A 17500-nucleotide genomic window follows, 5' to 3' on the forward strand; every position below is an offset into this window, starting at 1 on the left:
GTCTGCAGACAGAGCCCTCAGATGCTCCCAGAGTGTAAATTCCAACGCCATCCGTCCAGGAAGATGGAAGGCTAGACAGAGGAAAGCCTGGGGCCTAAGTTCCTGAAGCTCCATAGAAACTTTACTAGCTACGGGAGGTTGAAGGAGCAACAGGCCTTCAGGGAGGGCTTGGTATGGGGCCGGTAATGCAACTAGACATGATGCTCAGGGTAAAACAGGGAGAACAAAACATCTAAGCACACACATATATTCATGTAGACAACATTCACATACACATGTACACACACTTATGTACACACACACATCCACACATACATGCGTGCACACAGGAGCATGGGCACCTTAAGAAAGGGAACAGTGTAAAACAGAACAGGAGAGTAGGCCTCCGTCCTCCAGGGCTATAGCCTCTGCCTCTGCTTTTCCTTCCTCCAGTTTCCTGGAACACAGAAACGCAGAAGCAATTTCCCCATCTGCCTTTTCCACTGGGCATTTGGAAACGCCCCAACACTGTAAACCTCACTCCTTGGCATTATGGAACTGCTTTTGCTCAGCTGCACTGACTCTGCACTGGGACCCACAAGGTAACTAGCAGTGGGGTGACTGCCTGGCCTCCCCACCCTTGTGTGACGTGCCTCCTTGCTGTGGTTTGCCTGCTCCCTCTGCATGAAGGCACACAAATCACTCCAGGATATCCTGTCTATCTCTTCCCCTTCGTGGAACAAAGACAGGAGTAACACAGGCATCTCCTCGGCAGCTTTTATTTTTTAGATTATTTTCTTTTATGTGTATGTTTTGCCTACATGCATGTACATACACTTCAGGCATTCCTGGTGCCAAGGAAGGTCAGGAAAGGATCCCCTGGAACTAGAGCACCGAACCCAGGTCCTCTGCAAGATGAGAAAGTGCCCTTAACCACAAAACCATCTCTCCAGCCCCTCGCTATCAGCTTTTTATACTGTCCTATTCCAGACTCTCCAAGAAGCACCTAAAATGTCTCTTTTGGGGGACCTGATGCACCCTCTTCTGGCTTCTTTGGGCACTGCACACACGTGGTACAGGGACATACTAGCAGGAAAAATACTCTTACACCTAAAACAAAAATAAAAGGGCAGCTCTGCCTAACCATCCAGGCTCTCTCCAGTCCTGTCAGACGCGAGGCCAAGAAACCCAGAGCCGGTGTGTCTATGAAGACCAGCACCATAGGGAAGGATGCTGAATCCAAATGGCAAACCATCCCACCCCGCTGTGCTGCTGAGGGGCAGGACTCGGCCCTCTAGGCCTGTCCCAGAAAGGCTTCTTGTTGGTCCTCACTTCCTGACAGCCATGTGTGCCCGCAGCTGGAGTTTGGGTTCATATCCTCTGCTGTTTCTCCCAGCTTGGCTTGTCCACTTGGGGAAGGAAGTGGCTGGGGCTTGCATCATAGCTAGTGTCCCTTACCTCATGGAGCACAGGACAGCTGGGGTCATCCTAACGCCCTTTGGAGCCTCTGTAAGCCCCACATGCCTTAGATCCAGGGAGGGGGTGAGATAAGAGGGGCAGGGAGTAATGAAAATTGGGAGATGAGGAAATGGCTCCACAGTTAAAGCACTTCCTGCTCTTCCAGAGGACCCTAGTTCCGCTCCCATATGCCCATCAGATGGCTCACAGTGGCCTGCCTGCAACTCCCGCTCCAGGGAATCCATTGCCCTCTTCTGGCCTCTGTGGACACACACAGCATACAGTGCATGCAAGCATACATACATGCAATACAAATAAAAATAAATCTTTAAAAAAATGAATAAAATTTAGATGGGTGGTAGTGGTTAATGCCTTTAATCCCAGCACTCAGGAGGCAGAGGCAGGTGGATGTCTGTAAATTTGGGGCCAGCCTGATCTACAAAGAGAATTCCAGGACAGCCAAGGCTACACAGAGAAACCTGAATTGGGATTGCCCTCCGTATGCTGTGATTACCATTAATTAATAAAGAACTGCTTTGAGCCTATAGCAAAGCAGGGCAGAACAGAGAGCTAGGCAGGGAGAACTAACTGAATGCTGAGAGAAAGAGGGCAGAGTCAGAGAGAAGCCATGTAGCCCCGTTGGAGACTGATGCCAGAACTTTACCCGGTAAGCCACAGCCTCTTGGCTCTACACAGATTCATGGAGATGGATTAAATTAAGATGTAAGAGTTAGCCAATAAGTAGCTAGAGCTAATGGGCCAAGCAGTGATTTAAATAATATGGTTTCTGTGTGATTATTTTGGGAGTCTGGGCAGCCGGGAAATGAACAAGCAGCCTTCTTAAAACAGAAACCCTCTCAAAAAATCAAAAGAAGAAGAAGAAAAAAAAAACAAGAAAGAAATTTGTTATATAAACTTATGAATCTGTTAAACGATAATTTAAGAAATTATGAAAAACATCCCCAGAGGAATACTCTCCCTCCGTCTAGGTATCACTTCTCCACCCAGCATCTACTCACCCTTCCTCTTCAGTTCAGTGGGCATACCAGAGTGCCCGCGATGCTGAAATGCCAACAGAGACCATCTCCTCACAAAGCAGAGGGACAGCAGTATAGAGCCATTGCTGTGTACCAGGAGCTGTGCGGCTGGGCACAGTGCATTACGACCCCACGTGATCCTCCCAAACACTCCTGAGGCTTAGCACTGCTCAGGAGGATCCAAGTTCAAGGCCAGCAAGCTGACTCAGTGAGAAAAGGAGCTTGCTGACAAGCTAGGGACCTGAGTTCGATCCCTGGAACCCACATGGTAGGAGAGAAGTGACTTCTGCACACCCCTGCTGCAGCGTATACACACACTCAAACGCCACACATGCATGCACGCGCACGCACACACATACACACAAATAAATGTAATACAATAAAACCAGTTTTAAATTGTATCATATTGAGTTCAAGGCCAGCCTGGAACTCTGTCTCAGAGAGGAAGAGGGAGAGAGAGAGAGAGAGAGAGAGAGAGAGAGAGAGAGAGAGAGAGAGAGGGAGGGAGGGAGGGAGGGAGGGAGGGAGGGAGGGAGGGAGGGAGGGAGAGAGAGAGAGAGAGAGAGAGAAAAAGAAAGAGAGAGAGAATTTAAACTTAAATTCCAAAAGTATGTTTACTGAGTGACTGGCTCTGGAACCTTATGGGATGTGGGGCCATTTGTCATTCCACAGCCAGAAGCAGGTCATGGCAGGAACCCTGGCTCCTCTGAGAACAGTTAGTTTCCTTTTCCTTTGTTCCTCTGTGTGCTCACTGCATGCTACCCCAGCTGCCCAGCTGGCTGGCTCTTCATGTGTCCCCTCCCACCTCTGGCCCCGGCTGACTGGGAAGAAGACAGCGCCTGTGAGAACAGCAGGGACTGTCCACAGATCTGGCCTGGCTCCATCCCTTTCATCTTGGCCTGGCCTGTGTTCTCTTTACACAGTGATGACGCTTGCCTGACATACAAAAAGCATGACATAATGTAGTTAATCTGAGGTCAATATGACCTGGGAACTTTTAAAAACAAAGACCCAAAGACCCGGGGAGCTGCCTGTTTTTCTGCACACAGTCATGGATGTGTGGGGGAATGTGAGGGGGAAGGGTCTGATGTAACGGTGACAAACTAAGGAGGCCTGCAGGGCCTGTCTGTTTAGATGCTCCTTGGCCTCTGCAACATTCCTCCTTCTGCATGTGGGACAGGACCCTATGAGTGCATTGATTGATTTGTTTCTTTGTTCATTTGCGGGGTGTGTGTGTTCTTAATTTCTTTTCTATTGCTGTGAAGAGACACCATGACCAAGGTGACTTAGAAAGTATTTGCTGAGGTTCATGGTTCCAGAGGGTTAGAATCTGTGACCATCATAGTGGGAAGCATGGCAGAAGGAAGGCAGGCATTTATAATGTTGCTGGAGCATCTATAATTAATAATAAGTCTCTATGTGGTTATTTGGAAGCTGGTTGGTGGGATAGAAAAGTCCACCTACGTGCATCCTTAATCCCAGCTTCCCTACAGAAAATGGGAAATGGAGAATGGAGAATCACCCAGATTTTCTGAGTACCTGGTGTACTCAGAGAACACAAGAGCGGGGTTGCCTTAAAAACAAGGTGGAAAGGTAAGGATCAACCCAAGGAAGCTGGTCCTCTTACCTCTACACAGGAGCCGTGACAAGCCTGCCTACATATAAACACAGAAACTAAATAAACATAATCAAACATTCAACATTACAGGATATATCCATGTATGAGAACATCACATCGTGCCTTGTTAATGTGTATAATTTTTATATCAGTTAAATAAACCTATATAATAAAACCATAATTAGACAGATGTAAAGGCAAATACCTGTAATCCCAGCCCTTAGGAGGCTAGAAGAGGGCACTCTCAAGTTCAGGGCCAGCCTGGGCTATAGAGAAACATTTTGCCTAGGAACAAAATAGAATAGCTGTCCATTACAATGGCAGACTTGTGGCTGGCCTTCCTCCTGGACTGAGGGGCTGTGCTTTCAAACTGGGCTTTAAACTAGGCCTGGGCCCCGCCAAAACTCCTCCCATCTACCTAGAAAAAAAATCCTTTCTCTCTGAGGAACTGTGGGGTTGTCTGGATGTTACCATGTGTCCACTAAGGCAGGTTTTATTTTGTTTTGTTTTTGTCTTTCTGCAACAGCATCTCTCTGTAGCTTTGGAGCCTATCCTGGAACTAGCTCTTGTAGACCAGGCTGGCCTCAAACTCATGGAAGATCTGCCTACCTCTGCCTCCCAAGTGCTGGGATTAAAGGCCTGCGCCACCATCGCCTGGCTCCCACTGAAGCAGTTTCATGAGTTCCTATATGGCTTTTATCCTTCTGGAGAGCAGAGCAAGTTGCAGCTGTCCACTGACCCACACCCGAGAGCCCAGGCAAGGCAACTCCTTAACCTTCTAGTCGGCTTAGCACAAATGCAGGCTAAGCTGGGCAGAGTTTCTGCTAACTGTCCAGACATGTCCAGACAGAATGTTCTTGAATTTTTTTCTTTTTCTTTTCTTTCTTTTGTTTTTGTTTTTGTTTTTGTTTTTTTGAGATAGGGTTTCTCTGTGTCGCAGTCCTGGCTGTCCTGGAACTCTCTTTGTAGACCAGGCTGGCCTTGAACTCACAGTAATCCACCTCCCAAGTGCTAGGATTAAAGGCATGCTTGAATGTTCTTGAACTTTGGGTATCCCAGTAAGCAGAGGGCAAGTGACTGACTTCTTGTACACTGATGGTACAAAAGCTTGTATGCATCGTTGGTCATGTAGAAAATGCCAGGCACCATCCAGTCATTCGGAGGTTTATGTAGGCTCTGCTAACATCCTTTGCCAATGCTGGGGATGCAAGCGTGGTAGACACTATGACACTGAGCCCTGACCCCCTCCTTTTAGACAAGGTCTCACTCTGTTGACCAGGTTGAACTACTGGGCTCCAGGAGTCCTCCTGTCTCTGCTTCTTTAGCGGTTGAGGCTCTTCAGCCATTAGCTTGAAAATCTTTTTCTTGATTTCTGTCTCCTGTCTTCCTTTACTTACCCCAGGCTTCAAAACCCTGATGGAAGGAACGAACCAACTCCCCAAGCTGTCTTCTCAGCTCCGGACTCATGGTATGTGATGTATCCACCCACCCCACAAAATAAAGAAAGAAATAAGAAATAAACATGGTATTACTTTGTAAACCAGGCAGATTTTGATCTCATGATGCTTTTTCCTCAGCCTCCCAAGTACTGTTATTTTGCCGGCTCCACTCACCATGCCTACTTTTTTCTTTTCTCTCTCTCTATCTCTATCTCTCTCTCTTTTTTTCTTTTGCTGTTTCAAATGACTTTATTTTTACCTGGCCCAAGACTTGAGAGGGGCTCCAGGGCATTACAAAGCTGCCTAGTGGCTTCTTGAGAGGTTCAGGTGAAGGTCCTGAGGCAGGCTGGGACAGAGCAGAGGTGGGAGCCCCTCAGGAGAGACCTCCTGGTAATGCTTGAGAGTGAGCCGCTCAAAGAGGGACTCGCCCAGAGACGCCTGGGGCCCAGCAGCCAACCTGCAGAGGTTGGTCAGGTGGCTGCCCATCTTCTTGATGACCTTCACCTCCTCATCCAGGAAGTGGTTTTCAAGGAAGTCACAGGGATGGCCTCCTGGGTTTTACCCCACTCATCTTGAGGTGGCTTCTGCACATTCTGAAAGGATGCACGGCCTCCGAGATCGTTCGGCACCCTTGCGCTTCTCCTTGGCCAATTCACGAAAGAAGTGGCCTACGCCCTCCAGAGCCACGTCATCCGGATCAAAATAGTAGTCCAGAGAGAGGTAGGTGTAGGTGTAGGAGGCCCGCAGGTGCGGGTTGACCAGGCGGTTCACGGCAGCCTCCACTTTGGTGGAATAATTCTGACGAACCTGGGAGGCCGTGACTGATACGAAGTCTGGAGCTACCTGCAAAGAGACAGTGCTGGCTGGTCCTAGGAGCTGAAGGCAGGGAGAAGATGGTCCCAGAGGCTGCAACTGGAGAGGATGAGGAGCCGTGGAAGCTAACAAAGGGAGGCCCCGGGTCTGTTTGACCAAACACTGTTGAAGCAAGACACAGATCCGCCAGATCTCCGAGGGCTGCCTTTTATTTTTTAAAAATGTATTTTAATCAAGTCCCTTGAAATCCAATAAGCTTGAAGGAGAAATTTAACACAGTAAGAATTGGGCTTTGAATTATTTCAGATTTATTTCTTTTATCTTATGTGTATGAATGCTTATTTATTTATTTATTTATTTATTATGTATACAATAGTCTGTGTGTGTGTGTGTGTATGCCTGCAGGCCAGAAGAGGGCACCAGACCCCATCACAGATGGTTGTGAGCCACCATTTGGTTGCTGGGAATTGAACTCAGGACCTTTGGAAGAGCAGGCAATGCTCTTAACCTCTGAGCCATCTCTCCAGCCCTGTGTTTGAATGTTTTGCCTGCACGTATGTGTGTGCTCTGTGTATGTCTGGTGCCTGCGGAGGACAGAGGAGGGCAGTAGAATCATATGTACACGGTTGTGAGCTGCCACATGGGTGCTGGGAACCGAACCCACGTCTTCTGAAAGAACAACAGGTGCTCTTAACCATGGAATCATCCCTCCAGGCCTCACCGTTTACACACCGGCCATCACAAGGATAAGGAGATAGGAATTGTACTAACCCTTCTACAATGGCAGAAAGGAGGAGAGAGGCTGTCCAGGGGCAGACACCAGCGGTTATCACCCTAGCAGTTTCTGCCTGGCTGCCCCAGGCTCTCCTGACAGCACGTGATCCTCACCAAGAACCACTTAGGCAGCTCATTGCCCCCAGGCTGCAGAATTCTCGACTTTCTGCTTGCAACGCAGCTGCTGGCTGAGGCCTAGGCTGTGGCGGGAGCCTGAGCCTTGCAGCAAGAGCCAACTGCTAGACGCTGTCTCCTAGCAACCGGCTGCAGTCACGTGGCCGCGCGAGTTGGCCTCACGTGACTCACCGCCAAGCCACGGTTGGAGCTGGCGCAACGTGACGGGCGGGGCCGGGAAGTTTGTTCCCGAGTTCGGAGCCCAGGAGTCCCCGCGGCCGTCGTGTAGGTGCCCTCCGCCGGGGTCGGGATGGAGCTGCCCGCCGTGAACTTGAAGGTGGCCGCGCGGCCGGGGCGGGCGGGGGTTCAGGAGCCTGGGGAACGGAGTCGGAGCAGAAGGGAAGGTGCAAAGCCCAAGGGAGGAGGCAGTGGACACCGAGAGGGACACCTGGGGACAGAGACCGACAGGGCCACCCCTCCCGGACAGACCCAGACTGGCACGGGGCCCGGACAGCCCGGACCTGCGCTCCTCCTGTCCCCCAGCAGCAGGACAGGACCAATGCAGTCCCGCTGGGTCCCTGTGTGTGTTAGCACAGGATAGGAGAAATCCAGTGTCCCCAAACAATTGTTTCTCCCAAATTTCCGCATGCAGCGTCCTTCTTTCAAAGTTAAGAAGCAAAAGTTTCTTAAAAGCAAAAAACCCAAAGCCTGTGCTGGGCCCCGGGCAGCGGGGCTGCCCACGGTGTCTTCATTTCCCGGGTTCTTACTTTTTCTTTCTCAGCCCTTCTGGTTTGCAACAGAGGGGCTGGCCTCTCAGTTTCGGTCAGAGGGGCGTGGACTTGGATCTAAACCGGCCATCTTGGGCCTTGGTGCAGGCTCCTTGAAATCCGTAGACTCCCAGGTGTCAAAGGATTTAGCACCCTTTGGTGTCTGAGATCAAAGGGACCGACCGAAGAGATAGGTGGTTTTGGAGCAGCGGTGTAACTCCACAGCTGTGACTTACACTGCCGGGTTTCTCATTCCTAAGCTCCTGGCCAGCAGCTGGAGGGAGGTATGATAGGCGCAAAGGAATAGGCATGGGCGGACCCCTTAGTCGTGGAGAGGTTTACGGGTTGCTGCAGGGCTTGTAGCTTTCGCTACTGACTGTGGGAGCAGTGGAGGTCTGGCGGTGCCTTCCTTATTCTGCTTGAGCCTGCCCCCAAATAATTAAGAGGACAGCATTAGTCCCAGTGGTAGAGCGTTTGAGTAACCCACACCAGGCCTGGGCTTCATCCTGGTGCCACGCACAAACAATAATAATAAACCATAGGAAAGGGTGAGAAAGGAGCTGGTGTTTTATTCATTTGACACAGGGTCTCGTGTAGTACAGACTAGCTTTGGACTTCCTACGTAGCTGAGGATGACCTGAAACTTCCGATCCTTCTGCTTCCGCCTCTCCAGTACGGGGCTTGCAGGCCTGTTATGCAGTTCTGGGGATGCAGCCCCGAGTTTCTTGCATGCTAAAGCACTCTGCCGACGGAGCCATGCCCCCCAGCTTGTGTTGCTTGCTGATCTCACTTGTTTCTGCTTTGAGTCAGGGTCATCTAGTTCTGCCTGGCCTGGGACTCACTGTCCCACGTCAGGCTGTCTTTGAACACACAGATCTGCTTGCTCTTGCTTCCTGAGTGCTGGGATTAAAGGCCTGCACCACTACACCTGGCCAGTCTCTTAGATGTAAACTTCAGCTTAGATCATGTAAGGAAATTGCCAGGGTCCCCCAAGAACTAAATGGTGTAGACAGGATTTGAACCCCCAAAGACCCAGCTCCAGGGCTTGACATTACCAGGTATGGGGTTACTTGGGACTAACTGGTTTTGATGGTCTGTGTTGACTTTTAGAGCCAGATAGGTCCAGGGCGTCCATCACAAGTGTGAGTTAGATGGGCTTTGGGGCCCAGTATGCAGAGACTGGGCCCTCCCCTGATCTGATTGATGAGCTCTGTGTCTCCATGGATCTTAGCCAGGACCAGTTAGAAGCGAGTGCCCGCCAGAGGTTGTGAGGTAACACATAGGAGGGACGTCCAGTCACTTTTGGGCTTCGCATCAATGACAGCGTTTTATTGTGTCTCTCAGTGTTGGGGACATACTGAATTATCGATAATCTGAAATTCAGAATGAGCCTGAGTGTTGGTCATTTTGTCTGCAAGATCTGTACCCTATGGAGGGCAGCTGGTACTCCGTGGCTGCCCCCTTTCAGCTCCACCCGGTGTCCTTAAAGACGTGGTATGCCCAGCTCAGCTGGAGTGCACTAGGTGTGTGTGGGGGGAGGTGAAAAGAAGCAGTTGTCCCAGGCTCTGTGAAGGAAGTCTGTCTCCAGCTAGGCCCCACCCATGCTCTCTGGAAGCTTGCAGGAGCTGAGCTGAAGCTGCTCAGGTTGGACTAGACCTGTAGTCCAAGCTGGAGGAGCCAGCGGTGGGGAAGCCGACGGTGGTCATGAGGCCCGTGTGTTGAGTGCTATACTAACCTCTGTCCCCTCCTCCCACCCCTGTCCTCCTGAGCCAAGGAGTGTGACAAGCAGGTGGCAGTTGTATGAGGCCAGGAGACTTAACCAGGTTCATCTGTGGATGGTCGGTCTCATGGCTTTGATGCCAAAGTCTGCCAGATGACCAGGGCAGGACCTGGCCCTCCTCCTGGGTAGCCCTTGAATTCAGCTGTCCTGGGGCACCCTACCATCTTATCCATCGGGCCACCAAGTGTTTGCACAGGACACACCAGGATGTATTAAATTGAGGTCTGGGAAGTCCCCACCTCCTCCTCCTTAGGGAATAGTAAAGGCTTGTTTTGTTTCCTTGTCATAGGGTGCCACATGTCTGGCAAGTTCTCTCCCACTGAGTCGCAGTCCACAGCCCCAAACAAAGGGTTACCCTCATGGCCACTGGACTTCTGCTGACCCACCCTTTTCTAAGTTAAACTTCACTTTCCTCTGCCCTGCCCCTGGCCTTGCAGATCCTGACAGTGGACGGAGTGGCTTTGGGGCCAGGCTTGGACACCGAGTTATCTGTGTGACCTTGTATCAGTTTTGCTCACTGTAAAAAGGGGTGGAAAACAGGCTGTGCCTTCTGGTGTGTGTGGGGGGTATTAAAAACTCAGACCAGATGTGCCCCAGTGTTGGAGGGGGCGGGGGGGGCTGCGGTATACATCTTGGGATTTACTGCGGTGTAGCACTTGGGAGGCAGAGAGGCAAGTGGGTCTGGTCTCTGTGTGAGTTCGAGACCAGCCTGGTCTAACAGCGAGTTCCAGGACAGCCAGGGCTACACAGAGAAACCCTGTCTGGCGGGGGGGTGGGGGGGGAGACAAACCCATCTCAGAACTGAAAACAAGTCCCTGAAACAAAGAAAACTCAGGACAGGTGGTTTTGATCTGGGCTTTGCACCTGAGTCGTTGTTTGGCGTTCTGACTGAATCTAGTGAGCTGGGTCTCTGCAGCGTGAGTCTCCTCCATTTGGCCCTGTAGACAGAGCGAGCAGTGGGTTCCTTGGGGTGGGCTCAAGGAGCAGGTGGAGCTTGGGTGGGAGTCCCTGCAGACTGAGGCTTCCACCCAGGAGTGAGGTGGGCAGGCGTGGGGATGGCAGTTTAAGACCTGGCAAGGACCTGCTCCCCGAAGTCAAGGTTCCCTCGGAATAGATGCTCTCCTCTCTCTGTGGAGATACACACCATCCCATCACACAGAGGGGGCCCATGTTCCCCATCCAGCACCCAGTGACCTCTGCTGCCCTGGTCTGTTGGCCTTGTCTGGGGAAGAGCCAGACAGCCTGCTGTGGCTGAGCTCTTGTGAAAGCCAGCTCAGGCTCGGCTCCTTTCCTGCTGTGGCCTGGCCCGGAACAGTTTCTGTTTGAGAAGCCTGGCCTCCTATTTCCCTGAGTAAGAGCTAGCAGGGACTGGTCTGTGCTCACAGCTGGCCACTGGCCCCTCCCCTGTGAACTTCCAGGAAGGACTTGGCCATTTGATTCTGTTTCTCCCTGCAGCTTTCTTGGAAGTCCTCTCTGATGGCTGATTATATTCCTTTTACAAAGATGGAGAAACTAAGGCAGGAGAGGCTTAGTCTTCCCCCATCCCCACCCAGAAAGGGTTTCTCTGTGTAACAACCCCAACTGTTCTGTACTTGCTTTATAGACCAGGCTGGCCTTGAACTCACAGAGACCCAACTACCTCTTCCTCCTAAGTACTGGGATTAAAGGTGTGTGCCATCATGCCCACCTTGAAGCTTAGTCTCTTGATAGGGTTCCCCTCCCATGGGTGCCCTGCACTCACTCTCTGCCATACTCACTCGAGACGGGGGTCTCTCACTGAATCTAGGGCTCGGCTGACAGCCAACAAGCCCCTATGAGTCTCATGTCTCGCCCTGAACATGGAGCTCACTGATTGAGCTAGACTAGTTGGCCAGTGAGCCCAGGGATCCCCCTGCAGAGTTCCTGCCTGTAGGCTCTGGTCCAGTGCACTGCCCTGGCCTCCAGGAAGCCTCTGCCTGGGCCACGCCCTCCTCCCACTCACGGGGCTGGTCCTGGCTTCCTGCCTGGCCTGACTCTGCTCATCCTCAGCACCTAGCCCAGATGCCCACTCCAGCTGACAATGCCCTCTATGGCATCTGCCCTCCTGTCCTAGCTCTCCGGGCAGTGCCCTCTATCCAGAACCAGGGCTGGGATTTCAGGGATGCCAAACACCGTAAAAGGGTGTTACAGAAATATAGGCAGGCCAGGGGGATTTTTGTCCTTGGCGTAAGGACATGTTTGTGATGTCTCCTGCAGGGAAGTCTCAAGCTCCCCACAGTCATTCAACTTGAAATCTGAGTTGCCAACTACCACTGGCTCCTCTACCATCTCCCAGCTCTCCCCTCAGGCCTCAGTTAGTCTCGAATCATTATGTAGTTGAGGATGATCTTGAACTTCCAGTCTTCCTGCCTTTACCTCTGAAGTGCTGAGATTACAGGTGTGCACAACTCTGCCTGATTTATGTGGTTTATTCAGTGTGGGGATTGGGCTCAGGGCTTCAGGCATGCTGGGCAAGCACTACCCGCTAAGGCCTAGCCCGCCCTTCTTGCTCTTCCCTTCTGTGACTGCTGTGGCTGCCTTCCCCTCAGCCCACAGCACTGGCCCAGTGTCCTAAGAACTCACCCCGTGTTAGAGTTCCCTCCCATTTTCCCATTCAGACTTCTGATTCCAGAGCTCATGCCCCGGCCTTCCCAGAGGGACAGGACTGGGGAGATGTGCCTGTTCCCAGGCGAGCTCATCTTTCTCCTTCACCGCAGACCCCTTGCTGTTATTGGGGTTTCTTTAAGACGTTTGTGAGACCCTTGGAGTTGCCAGGCAGGGGTCTCCTATGCGCTCTGTGCTCCCTGTGACACTGCATTCGCAGACTTACCGATGCCTGTCTTTGTGCCATAGGTTATTCTCATGGTTCACTGGCTGCTGACAACCTGGTGAGTGACTCTGTTGTGTCACCTGGGGTCTGTGTTCACACCTCCCTAGCGTCTGTATGGACGTGTTCCCAGGTCCTGCCAGCCTGGTCAGGTCCCATTCTGCGGGGTTTCAGCCAGTCACAATTGCCAGTCCATCTGCCCAGGGCTGGGGCTGCCATTGGTCCCTGCAGTAGTATGTGCCAACCAAACCCCTATGTGGGGCTCCAGGATACAACTTGACCTTCCCTGTCACTTCTGTCACATGTCTGGAGCTTCCAGGAAGATTGCTCTGCCAAAACCAAGTCAGGAAACCACTGAGATCGCATGTGTTTTGCAGGCTTTGAAGTGCTGTGCGTGTGCCAGCAGCTGTGAGTGCTGTGAACAGCAGAGGGGGGTCACTTTCCCTGAGGTTCCCACATTGGTGACAAAAATACCAGGCCTCGTCGCCCAATTGCCAGTCCCAGCTCTGCTGCTCTCAGGCCCCAAAGAAAACCAGGACACCTGAGGCTCCTCCTAGCTCTCCCAGCTCCTCCAGCATCCCTCAGTGCCTGTGGCTCCTCCCAGCTCCCCCAGCTCCTCCAGCATCACTCAGAGCCTGTGGCTCCTCCCAGCTTTCCCAGCTCCCCCAGCATCCCTCAGTGCCTGTGGCTCCTCCCAGCTCCTCCAGCATCACTCAGAGCCTGTGGCTCCTCCCAGCTCTCCCAGCTCCTCCAGCATCCTTTAGTGCCTGTGGCTCCTCCCACTTCCTCCAGCATCACTCAGAGCCTGTGGCTCTTCCCAGGCACTTCTCACCTCACCCCCTACCCTAAACCTCCAGCCCAGGGTCTGGGCTTGGCTTCCCTTTCCTGAGATTTTCATTCCTGTATAACTCAGCCAGTTTTGCTATCCACTCTCCTTGTTTCTGCTCTTGGTGCCTCTCCTGGATCTCTCTTTGTCTGTTTTCCCTCTCTCATCCTTCCTCTCTCTCTCTCTCTCTCTCTCTCTCTCTCTCTCTCTCTCTCTCTCTCTCTCTCTCTATCTATCTATCTCTTTCTCTCTCGCTCTCCCCAACACCTCACCTCTCATGGCCTGGTTCAGTTTTCTGGCCATGTTCAGTCTGAACCCTTCCAGATACCTCTCTCCCTTGTATCTACAGTAAAACCTTCTCAACCATATATATCTGTGAGCAGTCAGGTCCTCATTTTCATTCACTGGGTAGCTGTGTGACCTGGTTAGTCACCTATTAGGTCTGTGCCCCCGAATCTGTGAAATGAGGCTCATGGGAACACCTCCCTCCAGGAGCACTGAGAACGAATGAATTTAGAGTGTGCGGGGCAGAACCAGGTCCCAGGAAATGCCTGTGTTAACTGTGATAAGCCACTCTGCAAGCAAACTAGGTGCTGTGAGTGACAGTGATGCCCTGAAATCGACAGCAGGGAGGCCGTGTGTCAGGCCAGGGGATCTAAGGCAACTTTGAGCTCCAAGATAACAAGAAATGGCTGCACAATCAGGAAACCAAAGCCACGGGGGCAGCCAGGAGGTAAGGGTGGGGCTCATGGGAGCCCCATAGACCACAGCATAGAAGGCATTCCAAACAGGTCAGGGAACTGCTGGGAAGGTTGGCATGGAGGAATAACAGGATCTGGCCCACACATGGCTTGCTGTTTCAAGAAGTGCCAGCAGAGGGGCAAGAGTGACAGTAAGACCTGCACAGAGAAGCTGTGGGCCCTGTACCAGCAGGAGAGGATGGATGAGGCCAATTCAGGAAGCCAGTGGCCTGTTCTCAGGAGACTAAGGCCCTGGAGCAGGAGGAAGGAATTGTGGCTGCTCAGGGTGGTGATGACCTGATTGGTTGTGTCTTTCTATGCAGGGGCTGCTTAGTGTTCCCAGGCTCCTATGCCTGGAGCAACTTCACTATCCTGGCCCTGGGCGTGTGGGCTGTAGCCCAGCCTGACTCCATTGATGCCATAGGCATGGTGAGTAGGGAGTGGGGGAGGAGAGAGCAAGGAACTAGCTTCATCCGTGTGCCCCGTATCCACCCCAGGCTTCTCTCTTCCTCTGTTCTAAAGCCTTGTACGGAAGCCTCCTAGGATGGAGAGCCACTAGCTGGGCTAACTATACAGTGCCCCACCACATAGGGTGGAAGCCATAGAACCCCAAGACTGGCTATCCTCCCAAGCAATCTGACCTGCCTCAGGTTTATCTTCTCGGGGAAAAGGATATGACTGGGAGGCCTGGACAAGGGGGAGCACCCTTCCTTTATGAACTTAGAGTTGACACTGACCTGAGGTGCCCAGCTTTTCACAATGAGGCCATGGCTCCTTAGGACTGCAGAGGGATTTTTTCTTGTTTCCTAGTAGTATAAACAAATGGTACTGACACCAAGGGATTGTCCCTCTCAAATTCTGGAGCCAAGTGTTGGCCTCCATCATGGCCCTAGCGGCAGGAAATGAGGGTAGGGAATTCTGGGGCAACAGGCTAGAGCCAGATTCCTGTGTCCTGCTCCTAGGACACACAGATGTCATCATAAGATCTACTCCAGGCTGATGGATGTGAGGGAAACTTGGGGTCTGGGGGTAGTGTCAGTGCCCATGACCCCATGGTGGTGTTTCTCGCAGTTTCTTGGCGGCTTGGTGGTCACCATCTTCCTGGACATTATCTATATCAGCATCTTCTACCCAACTTCTGTCATTAATGACACTGGGCGCTTCAGCGCCGGCATGGCCATCCTCAGCTTGCTGCTCAAGCCCTTCTCTTGCTGCCTCGTCTACCATATGCACCGTGAGCGAGGGGGTGAGCTCCCACTCCGCCCAGGTAAGTCCTACTCTGTTCTGCCTCTTCCTGGTCCATCAGGCAAGCAGTCATCGCTGCAAAACCCTGGGTCCCAACTGCCAGTCTGGTGTGACTCTTCCTTCCTGCTGTCAGACTTCCCTCAGTCCAGAGCGTGTGTGAAGTCAGGAAGGTGTTCAGCTCCCAAGGGCAGCAGGCAGCCTCTAGTTTGGGCCTGCAGGTGGCTGCAGGAACAACTTCCTTGTTTCCACCTAGCCCTGGCTCTGAAGCTGTGCTCCCCTGCCCTGTGGGATGTGCCCATCACGGGCAGACACAGTGCTAGGCAGGCGGTGATGATGCCGCGCCTGGGCAAGCAGGTTTTACTGTTGGCCAAGGGAACCCTGTGTGCCAGTCCTCTCTTTACTGCCGTAGCCCACACTGCCCTCTCTGACCCTGTTCTCCTGTGGGAGCTGGAGGGTCCCCAGGTGACCTGTGGCTCCCCACTCTGGCTTACCTCAGCACCATCTAGACCTGCCCAGGAGAGGAGGGAACAGATGGAGAGGCTGGAAGCCCGTCACCCTTGAGACTTGTTCACCGTCCTAGGACAAATGTGCCAGGGGAGGAGTGTGAGAGACGTGGGTGCCTTCCATCTTGTCCTGTACCCTCAGCCTTAGCCTTCTGAGTATAGAACTGTGCCAAGCTCTGGGGCTTCTACATGCAGTTCTATGCATGGATCCTTGTGCCTGGCCAAGAGCAGGAGAGAAACCTGTGGGCCAGGGGTAGATTCCTGATGGGCTGCTGGGAGCAGAGGTGGCACAGCAGCCAGTAGCCATGAACCATAGGACCTGCTACTTAGGTTTGAACTCCAGTGTCATCTGTTTTGAGTCACATACAAGCCACATACTACCAAATCAGTTGTCTCTCTGACCTTCAGGTTCCTCATTTTCAAATCTGTGCCCCATACAGACATGAGTATTGGGTGGATACTGTCTGCTGAAGGCATTGTATCAGGGCTTCTGCTGCTGCTGTTGGTATTAGGAAGCCAAGCACTAACCATGGCCTAGGGTGGATGCGTCTGTGCTCAGCAGTAGGCCCCACGGTCTCATTCCCCTGTCCTCTAGGTTTCTTCGGACCTTCTCAGGAGCACAGTGCCTACCAGACAATTGACTCATCAGACTCACCCACAGCTCCCTTTGCCAACCTGGAGGACAAGGGCCAAGCTGCCCCCCGGGGGTACTGAAGCTGTCCCCTGGTCTTCCTGGTGCCCAGCAGGATGCTTGTCACCTCCTTTCCGGACCTACAGTGGCGTGTCCTCCGTTCCCCACCACAGATGTGGTCTGAGCCGAATGCCTTGGAGGTCATGATCCTCTGGCTTCCCAGCTGAGAAGAGCCAAGCCCTACCTCTCCGGGGAGCCCTCCCTTCAGTGCACCTGTAACCCCTGGCTATAACCGCGGTCGCTTTCCTCACCTCCTACTCCATAACTGTACCATGCCCCTGCCGAGCAGTGCAGAGTGCCGCAGGGCCAGGCCTCTCAGGCCCTGAGATGATCCAGCCCTTCCTAGAGGCTCTGCGAGCTTCTGGTCCTGCTCGACCTCTCCTGCATAGGAGCAAAGTCCCTGTGCCTGTCACTGCCTGATGGATTGGTGCCTGGGACTCCAGGCCTAGAGGCGGTAGATCTGCAGAGGCTCCTTTCAGAGCCCCGACATTAAAATTCAGGGGTTCTATGGCTGGGCTGTGTTTGAGCCGTTTCGTCTCCCCGCTGGGATCTGGCTTACCCTCTTGGTGTGATTTCACCTTTGAACCAGTTGCAGGGTGAGCCTGAGTTGAGCCACCCTTTATATTGGGCCTGGCGGAAGGAAGGGCCCCCTATGGGTCTGGCCAGGGGAGCCTGCCTCCAGCCAACGGGAGAGACAGGAAGTGCTCGTCAGCATGGCATGTGGCCGCTGTCCTTTGACTCAGATGACCTGGCACTGGTCTAAATCTTGCTCTGCCACTCAGCTGACATGTTCTAGGAGAGAGGTGGTTATGACCTCCAATGACAGGGGTCTGAGTGTCTGGGCCCTAAGTACCCAACTGCACTGCCCCTG

General features: G+C 52.6%; 1 protein-coding gene and 1 pseudogene across 3 annotated transcripts; one reads left to right on the forward strand and one right to left on the reverse strand.

The window, feature by feature from the left end:
* Positions 1 to 5834: 5834 nt before the first annotated feature.
* Positions 5835 to 7083, reverse strand: LOC130883567 (ferritin light chain-like; annotated as a pseudogene).
* Positions 7084 to 7431: 348 nt separating this feature from the next.
* Agtrap (angiotensin II receptor associated protein) lies at positions 7432 to 17136 on the forward strand. Of its 3 annotated transcripts, none has more exons than XM_057784746.1 (5): positions 7432 to 7569; positions 12651 to 12685; positions 14514 to 14619; positions 15262 to 15457; positions 16534 to 17136. In XM_057784746.1, the coding sequence occupies exons 1-5, from the start codon at positions 7543 to 7545 to the stop codon at positions 16650 to 16652; spliced, it is 483 nt and encodes a 160-aa protein (XP_057640729.1). In that variant the 5' UTR covers positions 7432 to 7542; the 3' UTR covers positions 16653 to 17136. The 3 variants fall into 3 exon arrangements, with proteins under 3 accessions (XP_057640729.1, XP_057640731.1, XP_057640730.1); XM_057784747.1 differs by having other exon boundaries at positions 7467 to 7517; XM_057784748.1 differs by lacking the exon at positions 12651 to 12685 and having other exon boundaries at positions 7461 to 7569.
* Positions 17137 to 17500: the final 364 nt, after the last annotated feature.

Source organism: Chionomys nivalis, chromosome 11 (genome assembly GCF_950005125.1).
Source record: "Chionomys nivalis chromosome 11, mChiNiv1.1, whole genome shotgun sequence".
Classification (NCBI taxonomy): domain Eukaryota; kingdom Metazoa; phylum Chordata; class Mammalia; order Rodentia; family Cricetidae; genus Chionomys; species Chionomys nivalis.